The 12,519-nt window shown below is 43.1% G+C and overlaps 1 protein-coding gene across 4 annotated transcripts in view; it reads left to right on the top strand.

Moving 5' to 3' along the window:
• The first annotated feature begins 1,110 nt into the window (after positions 1 to 1,110).
• The window catches only part of si:dkey-183c6.7 (urea transporter 2), a 28,651-nt gene continuing 17,242 nt past the window's right edge, over positions 1,111 to 12,519 (top strand). The window contains exons 1-6 of one of the 4 annotated variants that reach the window (XM_037113387.1): positions 1,111 to 1,438; positions 3,039 to 3,126; positions 4,863 to 6,109; positions 6,642 to 6,831; positions 7,422 to 7,550; positions 10,298 to 10,487. In XM_037113387.1, coding sequence (XP_036969282.1) covers positions 5,983 to 6,109; positions 6,642 to 6,831; positions 7,422 to 7,550; positions 10,298 to 10,487 — 636 coding nt within the window. In that variant the 5' untranslated portion in view covers positions 1,111 to 1,438; positions 3,039 to 3,126; positions 4,863 to 5,982. The remainder of the gene's footprint in view (positions 1,439 to 3,038; positions 3,127 to 4,862; positions 6,110 to 6,641; positions 6,832 to 7,421; positions 7,551 to 10,297; positions 10,488 to 12,519) is intronic. The other 3 variants (XM_037113384.1, XM_037113386.1, XM_037113385.1) reach the window with 3 other exon arrangements.

Here is a 12,519-nt window from a genome sequence, read left to right as displayed (position 1 = left end):
CATAGATTTCCATAGCGCTGAGTCAGCATTTCTGACAAGAAGTTTAATTGTCAAGGTGGTAAGCGGTAACTATGAACCACTTGTTGTTTTACTGGCTCTGTACCGGCAAAGCCGACAATGCAGTAGTAAAAGGTGTTGACTATCTGCTTTAATTGAACATCATTTAGGCCTACTTCCACATTAGATTTACTGTGCAAGAACTGTAACCCTTTTTTAAACAAAAACAAAAACACCATATCCATTTTAGAAAGAAGAAAAGTCACAGAGATAACATAAACCGAAATATATGAATCATGTAACATTTAGCAACAAATAATTTCAATGTTGGTCTTAATCTATTCTTGGCTTAAAGCGTCCAGAGTTGCAGAGAGCACGATAGTTCACACATTGCAATGAAAACACATTTTAGCACAATGGCCACCCTGCTGGTAAAAACCAGCAAGACCAGCATATGTTGTAGTTTGGTGCATCCCATGCTGGTGCTGGTGTGCTGGTGGCATGGGATGTGACTATAACTTATTTCATATTGCAGAGTATGAGGAGGAGTGAGGTTGGCTGTGAAAGTCAGTGAGTCAGTGAGGTTGTCACAGTACACCAAGTTTATTGAACACAAGCTTCAACCCTGCAAGATTTTGGGGTCGTTTGAGGGCATCCAAAACAAACTGTAAATACTGCACTAAATATACAAAAATATAAATGTAATATAAATAAACTTTGTTTTTTGCTCCTGTTTCTCTTACAAGTAAACAATTCTATGTTTTGTTTTGTTTTTTCTTTTTTATGTACACAAAATAATTACTTATTCTGATTTTGTGCACACATCTCTCTATAAGCAAGGAATCTCTGTCTGTGTGTGCCTGTGTGTGTATGTGTGCCTCAAATATCTCTGCAGGTCAGGATCAGACTGATCTGAGAGTTTGAACATGGCTGCTGCTTGGTTCAAGGGTGTGCAACTTCGCATTTGTTTGGACTACAATGATAATGTTAATAAAATTTTTCTTAAATGCTTCAGGAATTCCCTTAGCAGTGTTGACCATAGCCACCATAGTCATGTGCGCACCAGAACCAATCACTGCACACCAGAACCAATCACTGCACACCATAGCCACCTGTGCACCAGAGCTAATCACTGCAGAGCTCAGTTCCACGACATACCTAAAGAAACAAACGATTTACACCTAGAGTAGCACGAGCTGGACCGGGATTTTGCCGGTGGTCCGGTCCAGTTCTGTGCATCTAAACTGACTGTTGTGAATTAATGAGACTAAAGGAGTCCGGACCGCGTCTGTTCCGGTCTGAGGAGATCCGGACACGCGAGGACAACAACGTGGACTCTGTGGATGTTCCTGTGTAGCTAGCTGCTAGCTGCTAGCCCTCCCCCACACGGCCCACCTCCCGAGTCGACGGACGCACTGGCAGGTCCACAACCGGACTGAAGGTAAATAATGTCCGCCACGCTTTTTCGCGAACATTGCCGTCACGTTTGCTTTGTGTCTGGTGCAGGAAGAAATGGTAAAAACGGGCTTTTGTCACGAAGTGTACCTAAGCAGCAAGTTTGGTTGTTGAGGAACAGCGGAAGTTGTGGGTGGGACGGAGGCGGATGATTGACAGGCAACGACGGTCGGTGTAGAGACAGCCAGCGATATTGAGAGTTGAAATATTTGTGACATTTAGCGTGTTTGGAGCGTGTAGTTAGTGTGTAATGTGTTTAGTGTGTAGTGGAGTCGGTTTTTTGTTTAATGAGCATTTAAATGTAAATAGTTACATATAACTTTGAACATTTTTTAAATGTATGCACATATTTAACAAACAACTATTTGTATTTGCATTATAAGTTATAAAAATGGTTTGTTAAACATATTTGTGGTTTTCACAGTAAAAAAAAAAGTAACTTTTTCTACTCGGATGTCATATTTTTACCGTGTGTTTTTAGGTCCATTGTGTTAATATAGTATGTCAAAATAAAATAAATAAATGTATAGTCACACATGTGAGGTTGTGCTGAAAATAATGACACAGAGTAAATAGTTTTAAGATGAAATATAATGCCAAAATCACAAATAGTCAGAAACGGCTAATTATACCCTGGAATATCGGATTTCACAACAAACCTAAATATCCCTGATGTCTCACCTTCAAACACAGCCTCATTTTGCCATCCATGAAAAAGCTACTTAACCTCCCACTTTTCTATAGGAATACATATGTCCTTGTTTGTTAAAATTCTAATAAGATAAGCCAACCACCTGACATTTCAGGCACAGGTGTTCCCTGCCCAGCATGCTGGTGATTGGATGCCTCATCAACAACTACACCAGCAGGACTGAGCTGGTAGGCCAGCATGATTAATGAGACCTTGCTTGGAGGACCAGCTTCATCATGCTGGTCCACCCGCTAAACCAGCACTAACCAGCATAAACCAGCATGGAATCTTTGTTAATTTTCAGGATGAGCACAGAGAAACATCCCCCCCCTTTAGCAAACAAATGTGAAAACAGTCCTCTAGTTTCAAACTATGCACAAACTTCCTTCCACATGTCGAAGGTCAGCGACACTAAGCAGAGCACATTACTGACTGGAGGGTACTCGATATTTTATTTAGCTTCTCCTGGTTAATATGTGAGGGTGAGAGTTAGTTTCATTTTGGTCCAAACTCAAATTTGTATTCAGTACCTGCAGACTCCCAGTGATACACCAGACATGAAGTTTTCTGATGATCCAGACAGGAAGTTTTTCCAAAAGCTCTGGTGGGTGTTCCGACTGTGATGTATCAGCGGTTTGCAGTCAAGGCGGGATGATGTTCGGCAGCTCACCTTGACTCTGCGGTGCTGCGTGATGCTCTGATTCAATTATCTAGTATCATCCTAACCTGAATGAAATAAAGTGTGTGTGTGTTGTTTCCACCGTGCATTTTTAACAACAGGAAGGGTAAACGAATGAGAGAGAGAGAGAGGTAGAAAATGAACAATGGCAGAAATGTTCATCACCATGGAATGAAATGGAAAGGATGACTCTTTTTTTCTCTCTCTCTCTTCAAGCTCTCCTCTAGATAACGCAGTATCCTAGTGTCATCAGTGTGTTATCAGCCGCAACTCTCGTGACCCGAACATCCCCCGAGGAGTTCAAGTAAGTCAATGTTTACGCATTGAGGAAGTGTTCTGAGATGCAAAGCCCTTTTTTGTTGACTTCTGGGAAAAGTCTGGCACTAAGTGCCATGATGAACGGTGTGAAAATCGCATCTTGAAGTCCAGATGGGCTGTAATTCCAACACCTCATTTGTGATGTTATCAGGGCCTCGTGCTTCATTTGCTTTGGAGATTGGATTCTTTCAGCCAGTTCAGTAATTAGATATTTCACTGGCTTTAGGGAGTTTTTCTGAACTAATCCAAATGTTCATGTTGGTTTATGGATTGCTATCTAGTTGTCTTATTTAAAATTAGCCTGAGGTTAATGAAATAATATTTGTGAATAACACTGTGAACCCTCTGAAGCACTGAGCAGTAGCTGGTTGTTCCGCGTTGTTCTGTTCTCGTGGATTTTGGCGATTTTGGCGTGCCAGTCATGCTTTTTGAAAGACTTGAAACCAGGTGACATGCACAGCAGTCATACCTTGTATCACTGCTCTGAAGAGACATTAGAGTGTAGAAAATGCATTCATTTGGCTCATGTAATGTGAATTTAGCAGTGGGTTAAATATGTGGTTCAATCCCCAGCGTCTCCAGGCTTCTGAACAGTTAATGTGACAATGATATTCAATGCGCAGGGTTCGGTCTTCTGTACTTTATTAGAGGCAGTGGAGTGGTGCAAGTGAGAACAAAATAGTAAATCAGAGAAAAATCTGCATGGTGATAGTACATGTTGACGTGACTGTTTGAATAAAACAGTAGAATAAATAAATAAATGTAACTTGTCCAGGGAGTACCCTGTACTCACCTGGACACAGCTGGGATTGGCTCCAGCAGCAACACCCCGCAACCCCATGAAAAGGGATAAAGCAGTTACAGACGATGGATGGATGGATGTTTAAAAACCAAAATTCGTACTTATCGTAATTTTTGGGTTACTTAAGGATACTCAGTGTCGTAGTTTGAGTTTGTGGTTCTGTTATTTCCTGTTTTATTTTTGAAATTCTTAATCCCCCCTTGTGTATGTGGTATGAGTGCCTCCTGCTGCCTTTATCAGTTTGTCTGTTTTGTTCTCATGAGCCTGTTCCCGTGTCTTCTACTACCAGTCTCTCTCTATTTTCTTCTTTTTCAGTTCTTGGTTTTCCAGCATTTGGGTCAATTTCTGCGCACCGTGACACTCAAAAGTAGAAAAACTTGAAGGCAGAAGTCTCTATTTCAGTAGACTTTACGTCATTTTGTTTTGCAGCTACAAGTCACTTGAAGTCACATGACCAGTGAGGACAGTTGTGTAGTCCATTAGAGAGACAATAGTCTTGTCTGTCTTTTTACTGGCATCTGCATGTAAGACAACATTCCAGCAGTGGACCGGAGGAGGCGGGGGAATTTCTGAATTGTGCACTGCATGCGTGCTCTTTTTGAATTACGCGCCGTCTTCTAAGTTTGCATTAGTGTTGTTTCTGTTTTTTGTTGTTTTTTATAAGAAAGGTCTTCAAGTCAAGTCATCATCTCACAGTGATCAGTGCTGTCAGATAAGGATAAACCACAGTATTGTCTGCATCACTGTACGGCTCCTGTGCTGTATTTGTGCAGTCAGTGACCTTTAACCTGTCCGTAATGTGACATGTATGCGCAGCTGAGTGTGTCCATGTGTTTTGCCTTACCAAAACCAGCACACTTGCAGGTCAGGTGTGATTTCATTTCCTAACACTTACCTGCATCTCCTCCCTGTCACTACAGCCCACTCTGGCGTGTGTGTCCATCTGCAGCTCTCTTCCGCAGCCTCACAGCCTGTGGTTGATCGACTGAGCCAAGGAGCAGAGGCAGACGGAGGGAGACGGATGTATTTATTGAAGCAGATAAAGAACGGATAGCGCGAGGGACGGAGAGGAAGCTAGAGAGAGAGCAAGAGAGAGAGACGGATAAGCTGTCAGGGGCTCTTGAATGGTGCAGCAGTTTCCACCTGCAAAAACAAGGCCTTTGAATCCCCGCTGCAGTGGCTCAGACGGTGAAAAGATTCTCTCTACGATGCTGGCTGACATGCTGTTATTGCCGTTCACTCGCCGCACTTCCAGTGCGCTAATGGATGTGCACCAACTGCCATGCATGCGCACACACACACACTTCTCCGGAGTCCCATTTTTGGGGTTTTTATTTCAAGCGGAAGTGGAATCAGAGCATCTTTTCCGTTATTCGGGTCATTCAGTGAGCTAGGAGTCACTTGTTGACAACAAGAGTCAGAGGTGCCTACAAAAGCTGTTTTTGAATAAGATGCTCTCACCTGTTCCTAAAGCGGGAACAAAACAGGAGTTGTGGAGCTTGTTAAAACTGTCAAATGAAAAATGAAAAAATGAAAGTCAAAAGTAAAATCTCAGAAGTTATCAAAGAATCAGCGGCGTCTCAAGCGCTCTTTGACTCTCCTGCGAAGGTTTTCACACAGGACACAAAGCAGCGGAGATAGCGAGGTTATACATTACACCTTTTGGCAAAATCTTGAGATAACGCAAAGCCCATTGCAGGAAAGACAAACATGCGCAAGCTGCAATAAAAAAGTGGATGAGTAGCTTACATGGACAAACAATGGGTGAAGAGATGTCACAGTGGGGGAGGAGGGGAAGAGAGCAAGCAAGGACAGAAGAGCGAGGTGATTGTGAAATGTTTTCTCCTCTGGAAGGGGGAGATGTTGATCGGTCAACCCCCTTAAACCTCACCAGAGGGGAGTGTGAAGGGAGGGGGGGAAGGAGCAAGGGAGCGTGAAAAACAAGAAGACGCAACGAAGCACAGAGGATCTCTGGGGTTTTCCCAACATTGCTCCACTTATTCATCACTTTTAAAGTGGGGTGGTCGAGCAGCTGCTGGGATGTGGACGGATGCCAAAGCAGAGGTGGGGGAGGCCAGCGGGAGTCGTGCCAGCATCCGTCGGCGTGTGTTGAACAGCCTGCTGCTGTGTGCTGGGGACATGGGGTACTTGGATAAGTACATGCAGGGTAGGAAAACTCTCACAATGCACTGTTATTTCTTAAAGAAGTATTTCTTCTTATCTCAGAAGTAAAAAAAAAAAAAGTGATGTATTGTCTGACCTTTATCGAATGTGCTCGGATAATGCATAATTCATCAGGTCTGATGCCTCTCGTCCTGTGATTAATTACAAAATTTTGCAGAAAGAGGAAGCTCTCCAAACACTTGAAATGTGTTAAACCACCATAATCATAAATGAGTGTGAAATGTTTACAGAGCCATCAAAATATGCAGATGTAATCATAATATCATCATACTACTCCTTCCTCCAACATCATTAAACTCCCATCTTTTTTTTTTCTTTTTTTTTACAAAAGCTTGTCTTTGCTTTAAGAAGCTGAACAGAGAAACAAGTTTTGTTCTGTGCTTTGCCCTCTTTAGGTCCTTGTTTACTGCGTTCTGAGAGAAGTGGGATGGAAATATTTCTATTCCAGAGAGGTCCTTGGGGGGGACAATGCTGCCAAGGAAAATGTGTGAAATGTTTACTTTGTGTGTCCTCAGACAAGCTGTTTGTGCTGCAGCTGGCGGTGTCGGGACTGAGAGGGGTGACCAGGGTGATACTAGCCAACAACCCGCTGAGTGGTGCTCTCATCTTGGCTGCGCTGTTCTGGGCTTCCCCCTGGCAGGGCCTGCTGGGAACTCTGGGTGTACTGGTCTCTACGCTTACAGCTGTGATCATGGGGCAGGACAGGTGGAACACCAATCAGCTCGAAAAAGTGCACATTTACAGCGACATGTATAAAAATCTGGGGGCTACACAGCAGGCAAATGTCCTGGTAAAGACTTCTGGTGCTTGGGAGCCGACCCTGTAACACCAGCCTATGATTTGTGCGATCTTATGACTAAAGTTGATTGAGGGCTCTGCTTAGAATTCATGAGAATAACAGCTCCGTGACTGATACCCCTGCGCTCACCCGCCCCCACTGCCTAGTAGTTTCCCCTTTTAATTAATGTCCCAATATTTATGCCTCGCACAGTATAATATGTTAATATGCAACCTTGTTTTAATATCTTAAAATAGATCCTGCTGAACTGCCCCTAATGTTTTTAAATCTGACACATTGAATACATTTAGTGTCGACTGGGAGCCTCTGCTTATTAAAACACCAGAAGAGTTTGTTTGATGTGGAGCCCTAAAAAGCTTTTCTAATGTGTGTTTGATCATTCTTACAGTGTTACCGTACATCACCTCATTACAGCGATGTTGTCCTCTTTTGTTTTAAATGTGGAAGGTAATTGATATGTGAATCTTCCTGTCCTGTGCTGTGTGCGTGCATGTAGCACTGAGGTGTCAGGAGGTCTGCACGGTTTCAACGGCATGTTGGTGTCCCTGCTGATGGGAGTGTTCAGCTCGGCTGGAGACTGGTACTGGTGGCTGGTAGTGCCCGCCTGCTTGGGGTCGGCGACATGGTAAGACACACACTCGCCCACACCTATACACACATATGCCACTCGTGCTGTAGCTCAATTGACCATATTCACACGGCGGCCATTTTCCTCTGACATCATGCTCAGGTTGGGAAGATCAAGTGTGGTATGGCTGTGTTCCAGACTGCAAGCCGTCTTACAAGAATAGGGAATCCGACAAGTCGTTACCATTTCACTGCTTCCAGATTGATCAGCGACTGAAAAAACAACAGATAGTTAAAGCGCAGGGTGGTCACTCGTGGCCCAATAGTTGAAAAACGCACGCTAAAGATAAAAACGTGTGCTGAAGTGCCCTCTTAGGAGTCAAAACACGTCCTAAAATGCCCTCTTCAGTAGCGATAACACACTGTATTTTCGCCCCTGCACTTCAAAAAGTCTGTGCACGCCACTGTAGGGCCATATTTCAAAGTAAAACAACATATTTGATGACCCATCAGCTTCTGTTGGACAACAGCTTATGTTAGCATTCAAGCACTTCCTAGTTAACGCGTTACGCAATATGATAGGGAAAGGCATAATGATGTCTAAAATGTTAACACATGGAAATATATATTTAAGCCTGGAAGTGAAACACATTGGATGAAATCAAACCCTAATGTTAGCCAGGAAGCGGTTGAATGCTAACATTAGCTGTAGGGCCCAATTTCCCTCCAGATATTAAAATAATTTTTCAATTTCTGCTCAACCAGAAAGTGATGAAATGATAACAATTTGTCGGAGGACGTATGTCCATCCAACACACATCACAGCAGCATAACGTTATTCCAGCATTCAATCCTCCCATCCCGAGCATGACATCAGAGGAAAATGGCCACCGTGTGAATGGGGTCAATAGGCCGGTGCTTCACAACTCTTTGAATCTGGTCACCATGTTTCAATATTGTAAAAATAATTCATATTAATGTTGTCTGATATGGCACTGAAACTACGTGGTTTAGCGAGGGAATGGTTATTGTCCTTGTTAAAAGGAGAAGTCGCATGACTCCCACAGGAGCACTTTGGGAACCGGCTGCGCTCTGCTGTTCATCCAAGCTATTTGACAAAATAATCAGTTTGCCTTCATCCTTGAAGTCTCACAAACGAATGGAATACATGCTGCTGTTAAAGCATGAATCTCACCTTGACATCGCATTTTAGAGTAAGTTTTATGGTACAGTGTCGTCTTTTCTCGCTCTGGTCCACCAAGCTGTATGGCCTGTCTCCTGAGGCCGGTGGCAGGAAAACACCAGCTGGTACTTGATGGTCGGTGAGGACAGCGGTTGTAGGGTTTTGTTTTGTTTTTTCTCCCCCAGCAACGATGATCCCATTATTCATTCCTAATGAAGGCTTCAAGGATCGAAAGGCGAGCTACGTGGTTTCACAAATGTAGTTCTAGTTAACTTCCCCAACTCCCTGAGCTTTTTCTACCATCCAAGGCAATAAGAGCACTCCAGAAACAGAAGGGTGCACCTGAAGCACCTCACTCAAGTGTTTCTTTGACGTCTTTTTTGCACTAAGGCCTGTAGCGCTTTCAAATTACTCGAATGGCTTATCAAGGTTCAATATTACTTTATTCATCCCAAAGGAAGTTTGCGCTGCGCATGATAAAAAAATTGCATATCAGAGAGAAGTGCAGTGTTGCCATTCAAGTACATGAAGCGCTGCCTGCTAATACATGCTGTGCATACACTATAATGCTTAACAGACAAGTGCAGACATGAGTGCAATACATGCACAAAGGCCCTTGTTTCACATCCTCCTTATGTCCTTATGTGAGTTTAGCAGATTGACTGACTGGAATGAAAGCCCTTTTTATACCCATTCAGGTATCTGTTCCTGCATTTAATTGGATCCTTTTCGGACCTACCTGATGGGAGCAGTGTGTGTTCTGAATGCAGGTGATGGGCAGGCTCAGCGATATCTTTCCTAGCCAAGGACCAAGTCTGTCGATTTTTTTTATTTTTTTTATTTGAGCAGATGTTTGACCAAACCGAGCTGAAATTCCATAAAACAATCTCCATCACAGCATGACAAAATAACAATGTTACCCTCTGCCTGCTCCCAAACACCCCGAGTCCATGCGAGAACTCGAGTCACCGTCGGATCCTGATGCATCTGTTTGTCCCATCCAGTGACGAAAAAAGCAAAGATCCTCATCTGGACAAGAGAATGTCTGATCGCTATTGCTTAATCTTATCATTGACGTTTGAATCACCATCTAAAAGTTTTTTCAGCCATCCAAATTATAATTCACAGATCATATCTTGTTCTAGAAAAAAATAAGTGGGAAGATTGTTTTTTTTTAATCATATATGATAGTTAACTTATTATTACAGGTTGTTGGACTGTTGTTTTGACTCTTTTCAGGAAACACAGTGAATCTATAAAACTGATGACTAAACAAGCTAATGATATAAATAGTCATCAGCTGTTGCCCTGATTGTAAAATGTATTATATAAAGCCTCCTGATTTAATCTCAATGTTATGTTTTTTGGAGATTTTTCTGCCACAGAGCGATTGTAAGAAACAGTAGAAACACTCCAGTGAATATTGCAAACTGAAAAGCTGAAGAAAATATACCAGTGGCCCTCCACTCACCACAGAGCCCCATGGAAAATGTATAATGGGTGCTTCCTAAATGCAGATCTCTGCAGTTAGTATGAATATGAACGCCTGTCTGCAGATATTACGATGTGGATATAATGCTTTTTTTTTTAAAAAAAGTGATCAGCACCTCCACTCTCTCCAGTGTCTTTCTGTACAGCGGTCTGTCCTCCCTGTTGGACCGCTGGGACCTGCCTGTGTCTGTGTTTCCCTTCAACATCACCATCCTCCTCTACCTCCTCTGCACCGGCCCCAACAACCCGTACTTCCCGCACCACACGGTGATGCCACCGGGGGCGCTGGAGCCCAATGACACCAAGCTCCTTACAGTCGAGGTAAGGCTGCCCAACAACTTCTGTACCTAAGTACAGTCCTGGACTGATTCCACTCAGTAACAGGGAATTCAACCAGTCAAGAAAAAGAGGGCGCAGTGGCCATGATGAATGGCAGAGTCGGGCAGGGGCCATGCATGGGCAGGCTGGAGTTACCTTGGGGGTTGGCAGGCTGGTAGGCAGGAGATGAACCAGTATGACTCACAGGAAAGCACAATGAATATTAACAAGGAATCAACACAAGGGATGTTACTCAGATTCACACTGCTCTGGAGAGACAAAGTCTGACTACCACTGAAGCTGAGCAAACGATCCGGCATCAGGTGGTTCAGGAGCCGGGGCAGAGATACTGCTGGGTTGATGAGAGGATGATCAGCAGGTGGGCAGACTCAGCAGAGAGCCAGGAGAGTCAGGGAGGGAGCACCACGCCCAAACACCAGACTCAGAGACAGATAAGATGCAATCAAATAATATAGTGCTTACTAATGACAGCGATGTAACTTACAAATTGAGTCATTTTGGGCAGATTACATAGATTTTAAATCATACATGCAGCAAGTCACGACAGCTGCATCCATGGCTGAGTAAATGCACTCATTTACTTTGTCACCCCTGTCAGAGAGCCAAGATTATGAATCTTGTTGTTGGTGTTGTTCAGCCACTGATGCGCCTGTAGCCGTCCTGTAGCAATTAAAATGTGGAGAGAGGGGAGTAGTGAAATCGTGACCAAACCAAGGTTCTACTGTGACACAGAGCTGGGCAGACACTAATGATCTTCTTCTGCATCTTGAAATCTTGTCTAATAACAGCTTAAAACTTTTTTTTAATTGGCTTGAATGGGGTAAATAATTTTTTTCGTTTTATGTATTTATTTCTTATTTGTTTGAATCAATTGAATTTATTTTAATTGTTAACAATAAGTAATTACATGTATTTCTATGATATATTATTCTCCTTTGATTTTGCGGCACTTTCCCCTGCTCCGGTGGGAAGGAAACAACACTTTGAGCTCTCAGTTTTTGTCGCCTTCTTCAGCATTTCATCTCTGAGCCCGTCTCTCAGAGTAACATTTTCAATGATATTTGAACAGAGACTCCCCATCGGGCCGCATGATCACAAAAACAGGTGCAGCTCATTAGTAGTCTCGGAGGGAACTGTTAGACGTGACAGGATACGATGATGAAGATGAAGATTTTAAAGCGATTGTAAGATCAATCCTCTGTGTGTTGCGGCGCGGTCTCCAGAGCGGAGTAACTGATAGAGCACAATATGTATAAGATCAGCCAGCTATGACTCACCAGTTACTTAGCAACAGTCACCGGTGGAGCTCCCGTTCGGAAATTATAATCAGCCAAAACTGTTTTAATTAACAATTTGTGGCGATTGAAACTAGGGGCCTGCTGTAATCTGCCGCATTATATTTTGTTACCGTGTGGACTGAGATCGTGCATGATAATGGACATGAAGTACAGGTTTGAACAGTGTGAGAGTCAGTCAGGTTTCCAGGAAATACACACACAGTCTGAAAAAACAAAAAAACCTTTGTACAGACAGGGAGAAGAAAAACGACAACAACAAAACCTTTCAGCCTGAATTTATCTGCTCCTGATTAGAATGCAAAGTGTTATGCGGCACACCTTGTAAAGAAAATTTAGAGTTCCTGTCGACCACTGAATTTAAATGAAACGCAGTTGCCTTGAGCTGCTTCTCACTAAACTTTGGCTAAAGGAATCAGGACACACAGCTGCTGCAGTCGGCTTTTGATCTCCCTGAGCCAGCTGGCACTCGGATGCTTGAGGAGTGACTGGATTCTAATCTACACGCTTTTGTTTGAGAGCGGGCAGAGGAGATTATGCGATCTGAATCAGACTAGCTCTGTCTTCCTCCAAATGTAATGAATGTACACAAACACTACTTGTTAGCACTGGATATATGTATTGACTTACAGTTTCAGAGTATGTGCTTATTATAAGTAGAACAAAACATCATATTCAGATACAATAGACATTAGAAAGTCTTATTGATATATAAACTA

The sequence above is a fragment of the Acanthopagrus latus genome, chromosome 10 (genome assembly GCF_904848185.1).
Source record: "Acanthopagrus latus isolate v.2019 chromosome 10, fAcaLat1.1, whole genome shotgun sequence".
Lineage (NCBI taxonomy): Eukaryota > Metazoa > Chordata > Actinopteri > Spariformes > Sparidae > Acanthopagrus > Acanthopagrus latus.
Note: the sequence above shows the minus strand (reverse complement) of the source record. Positions and strands in the feature narration are given on the sequence as shown.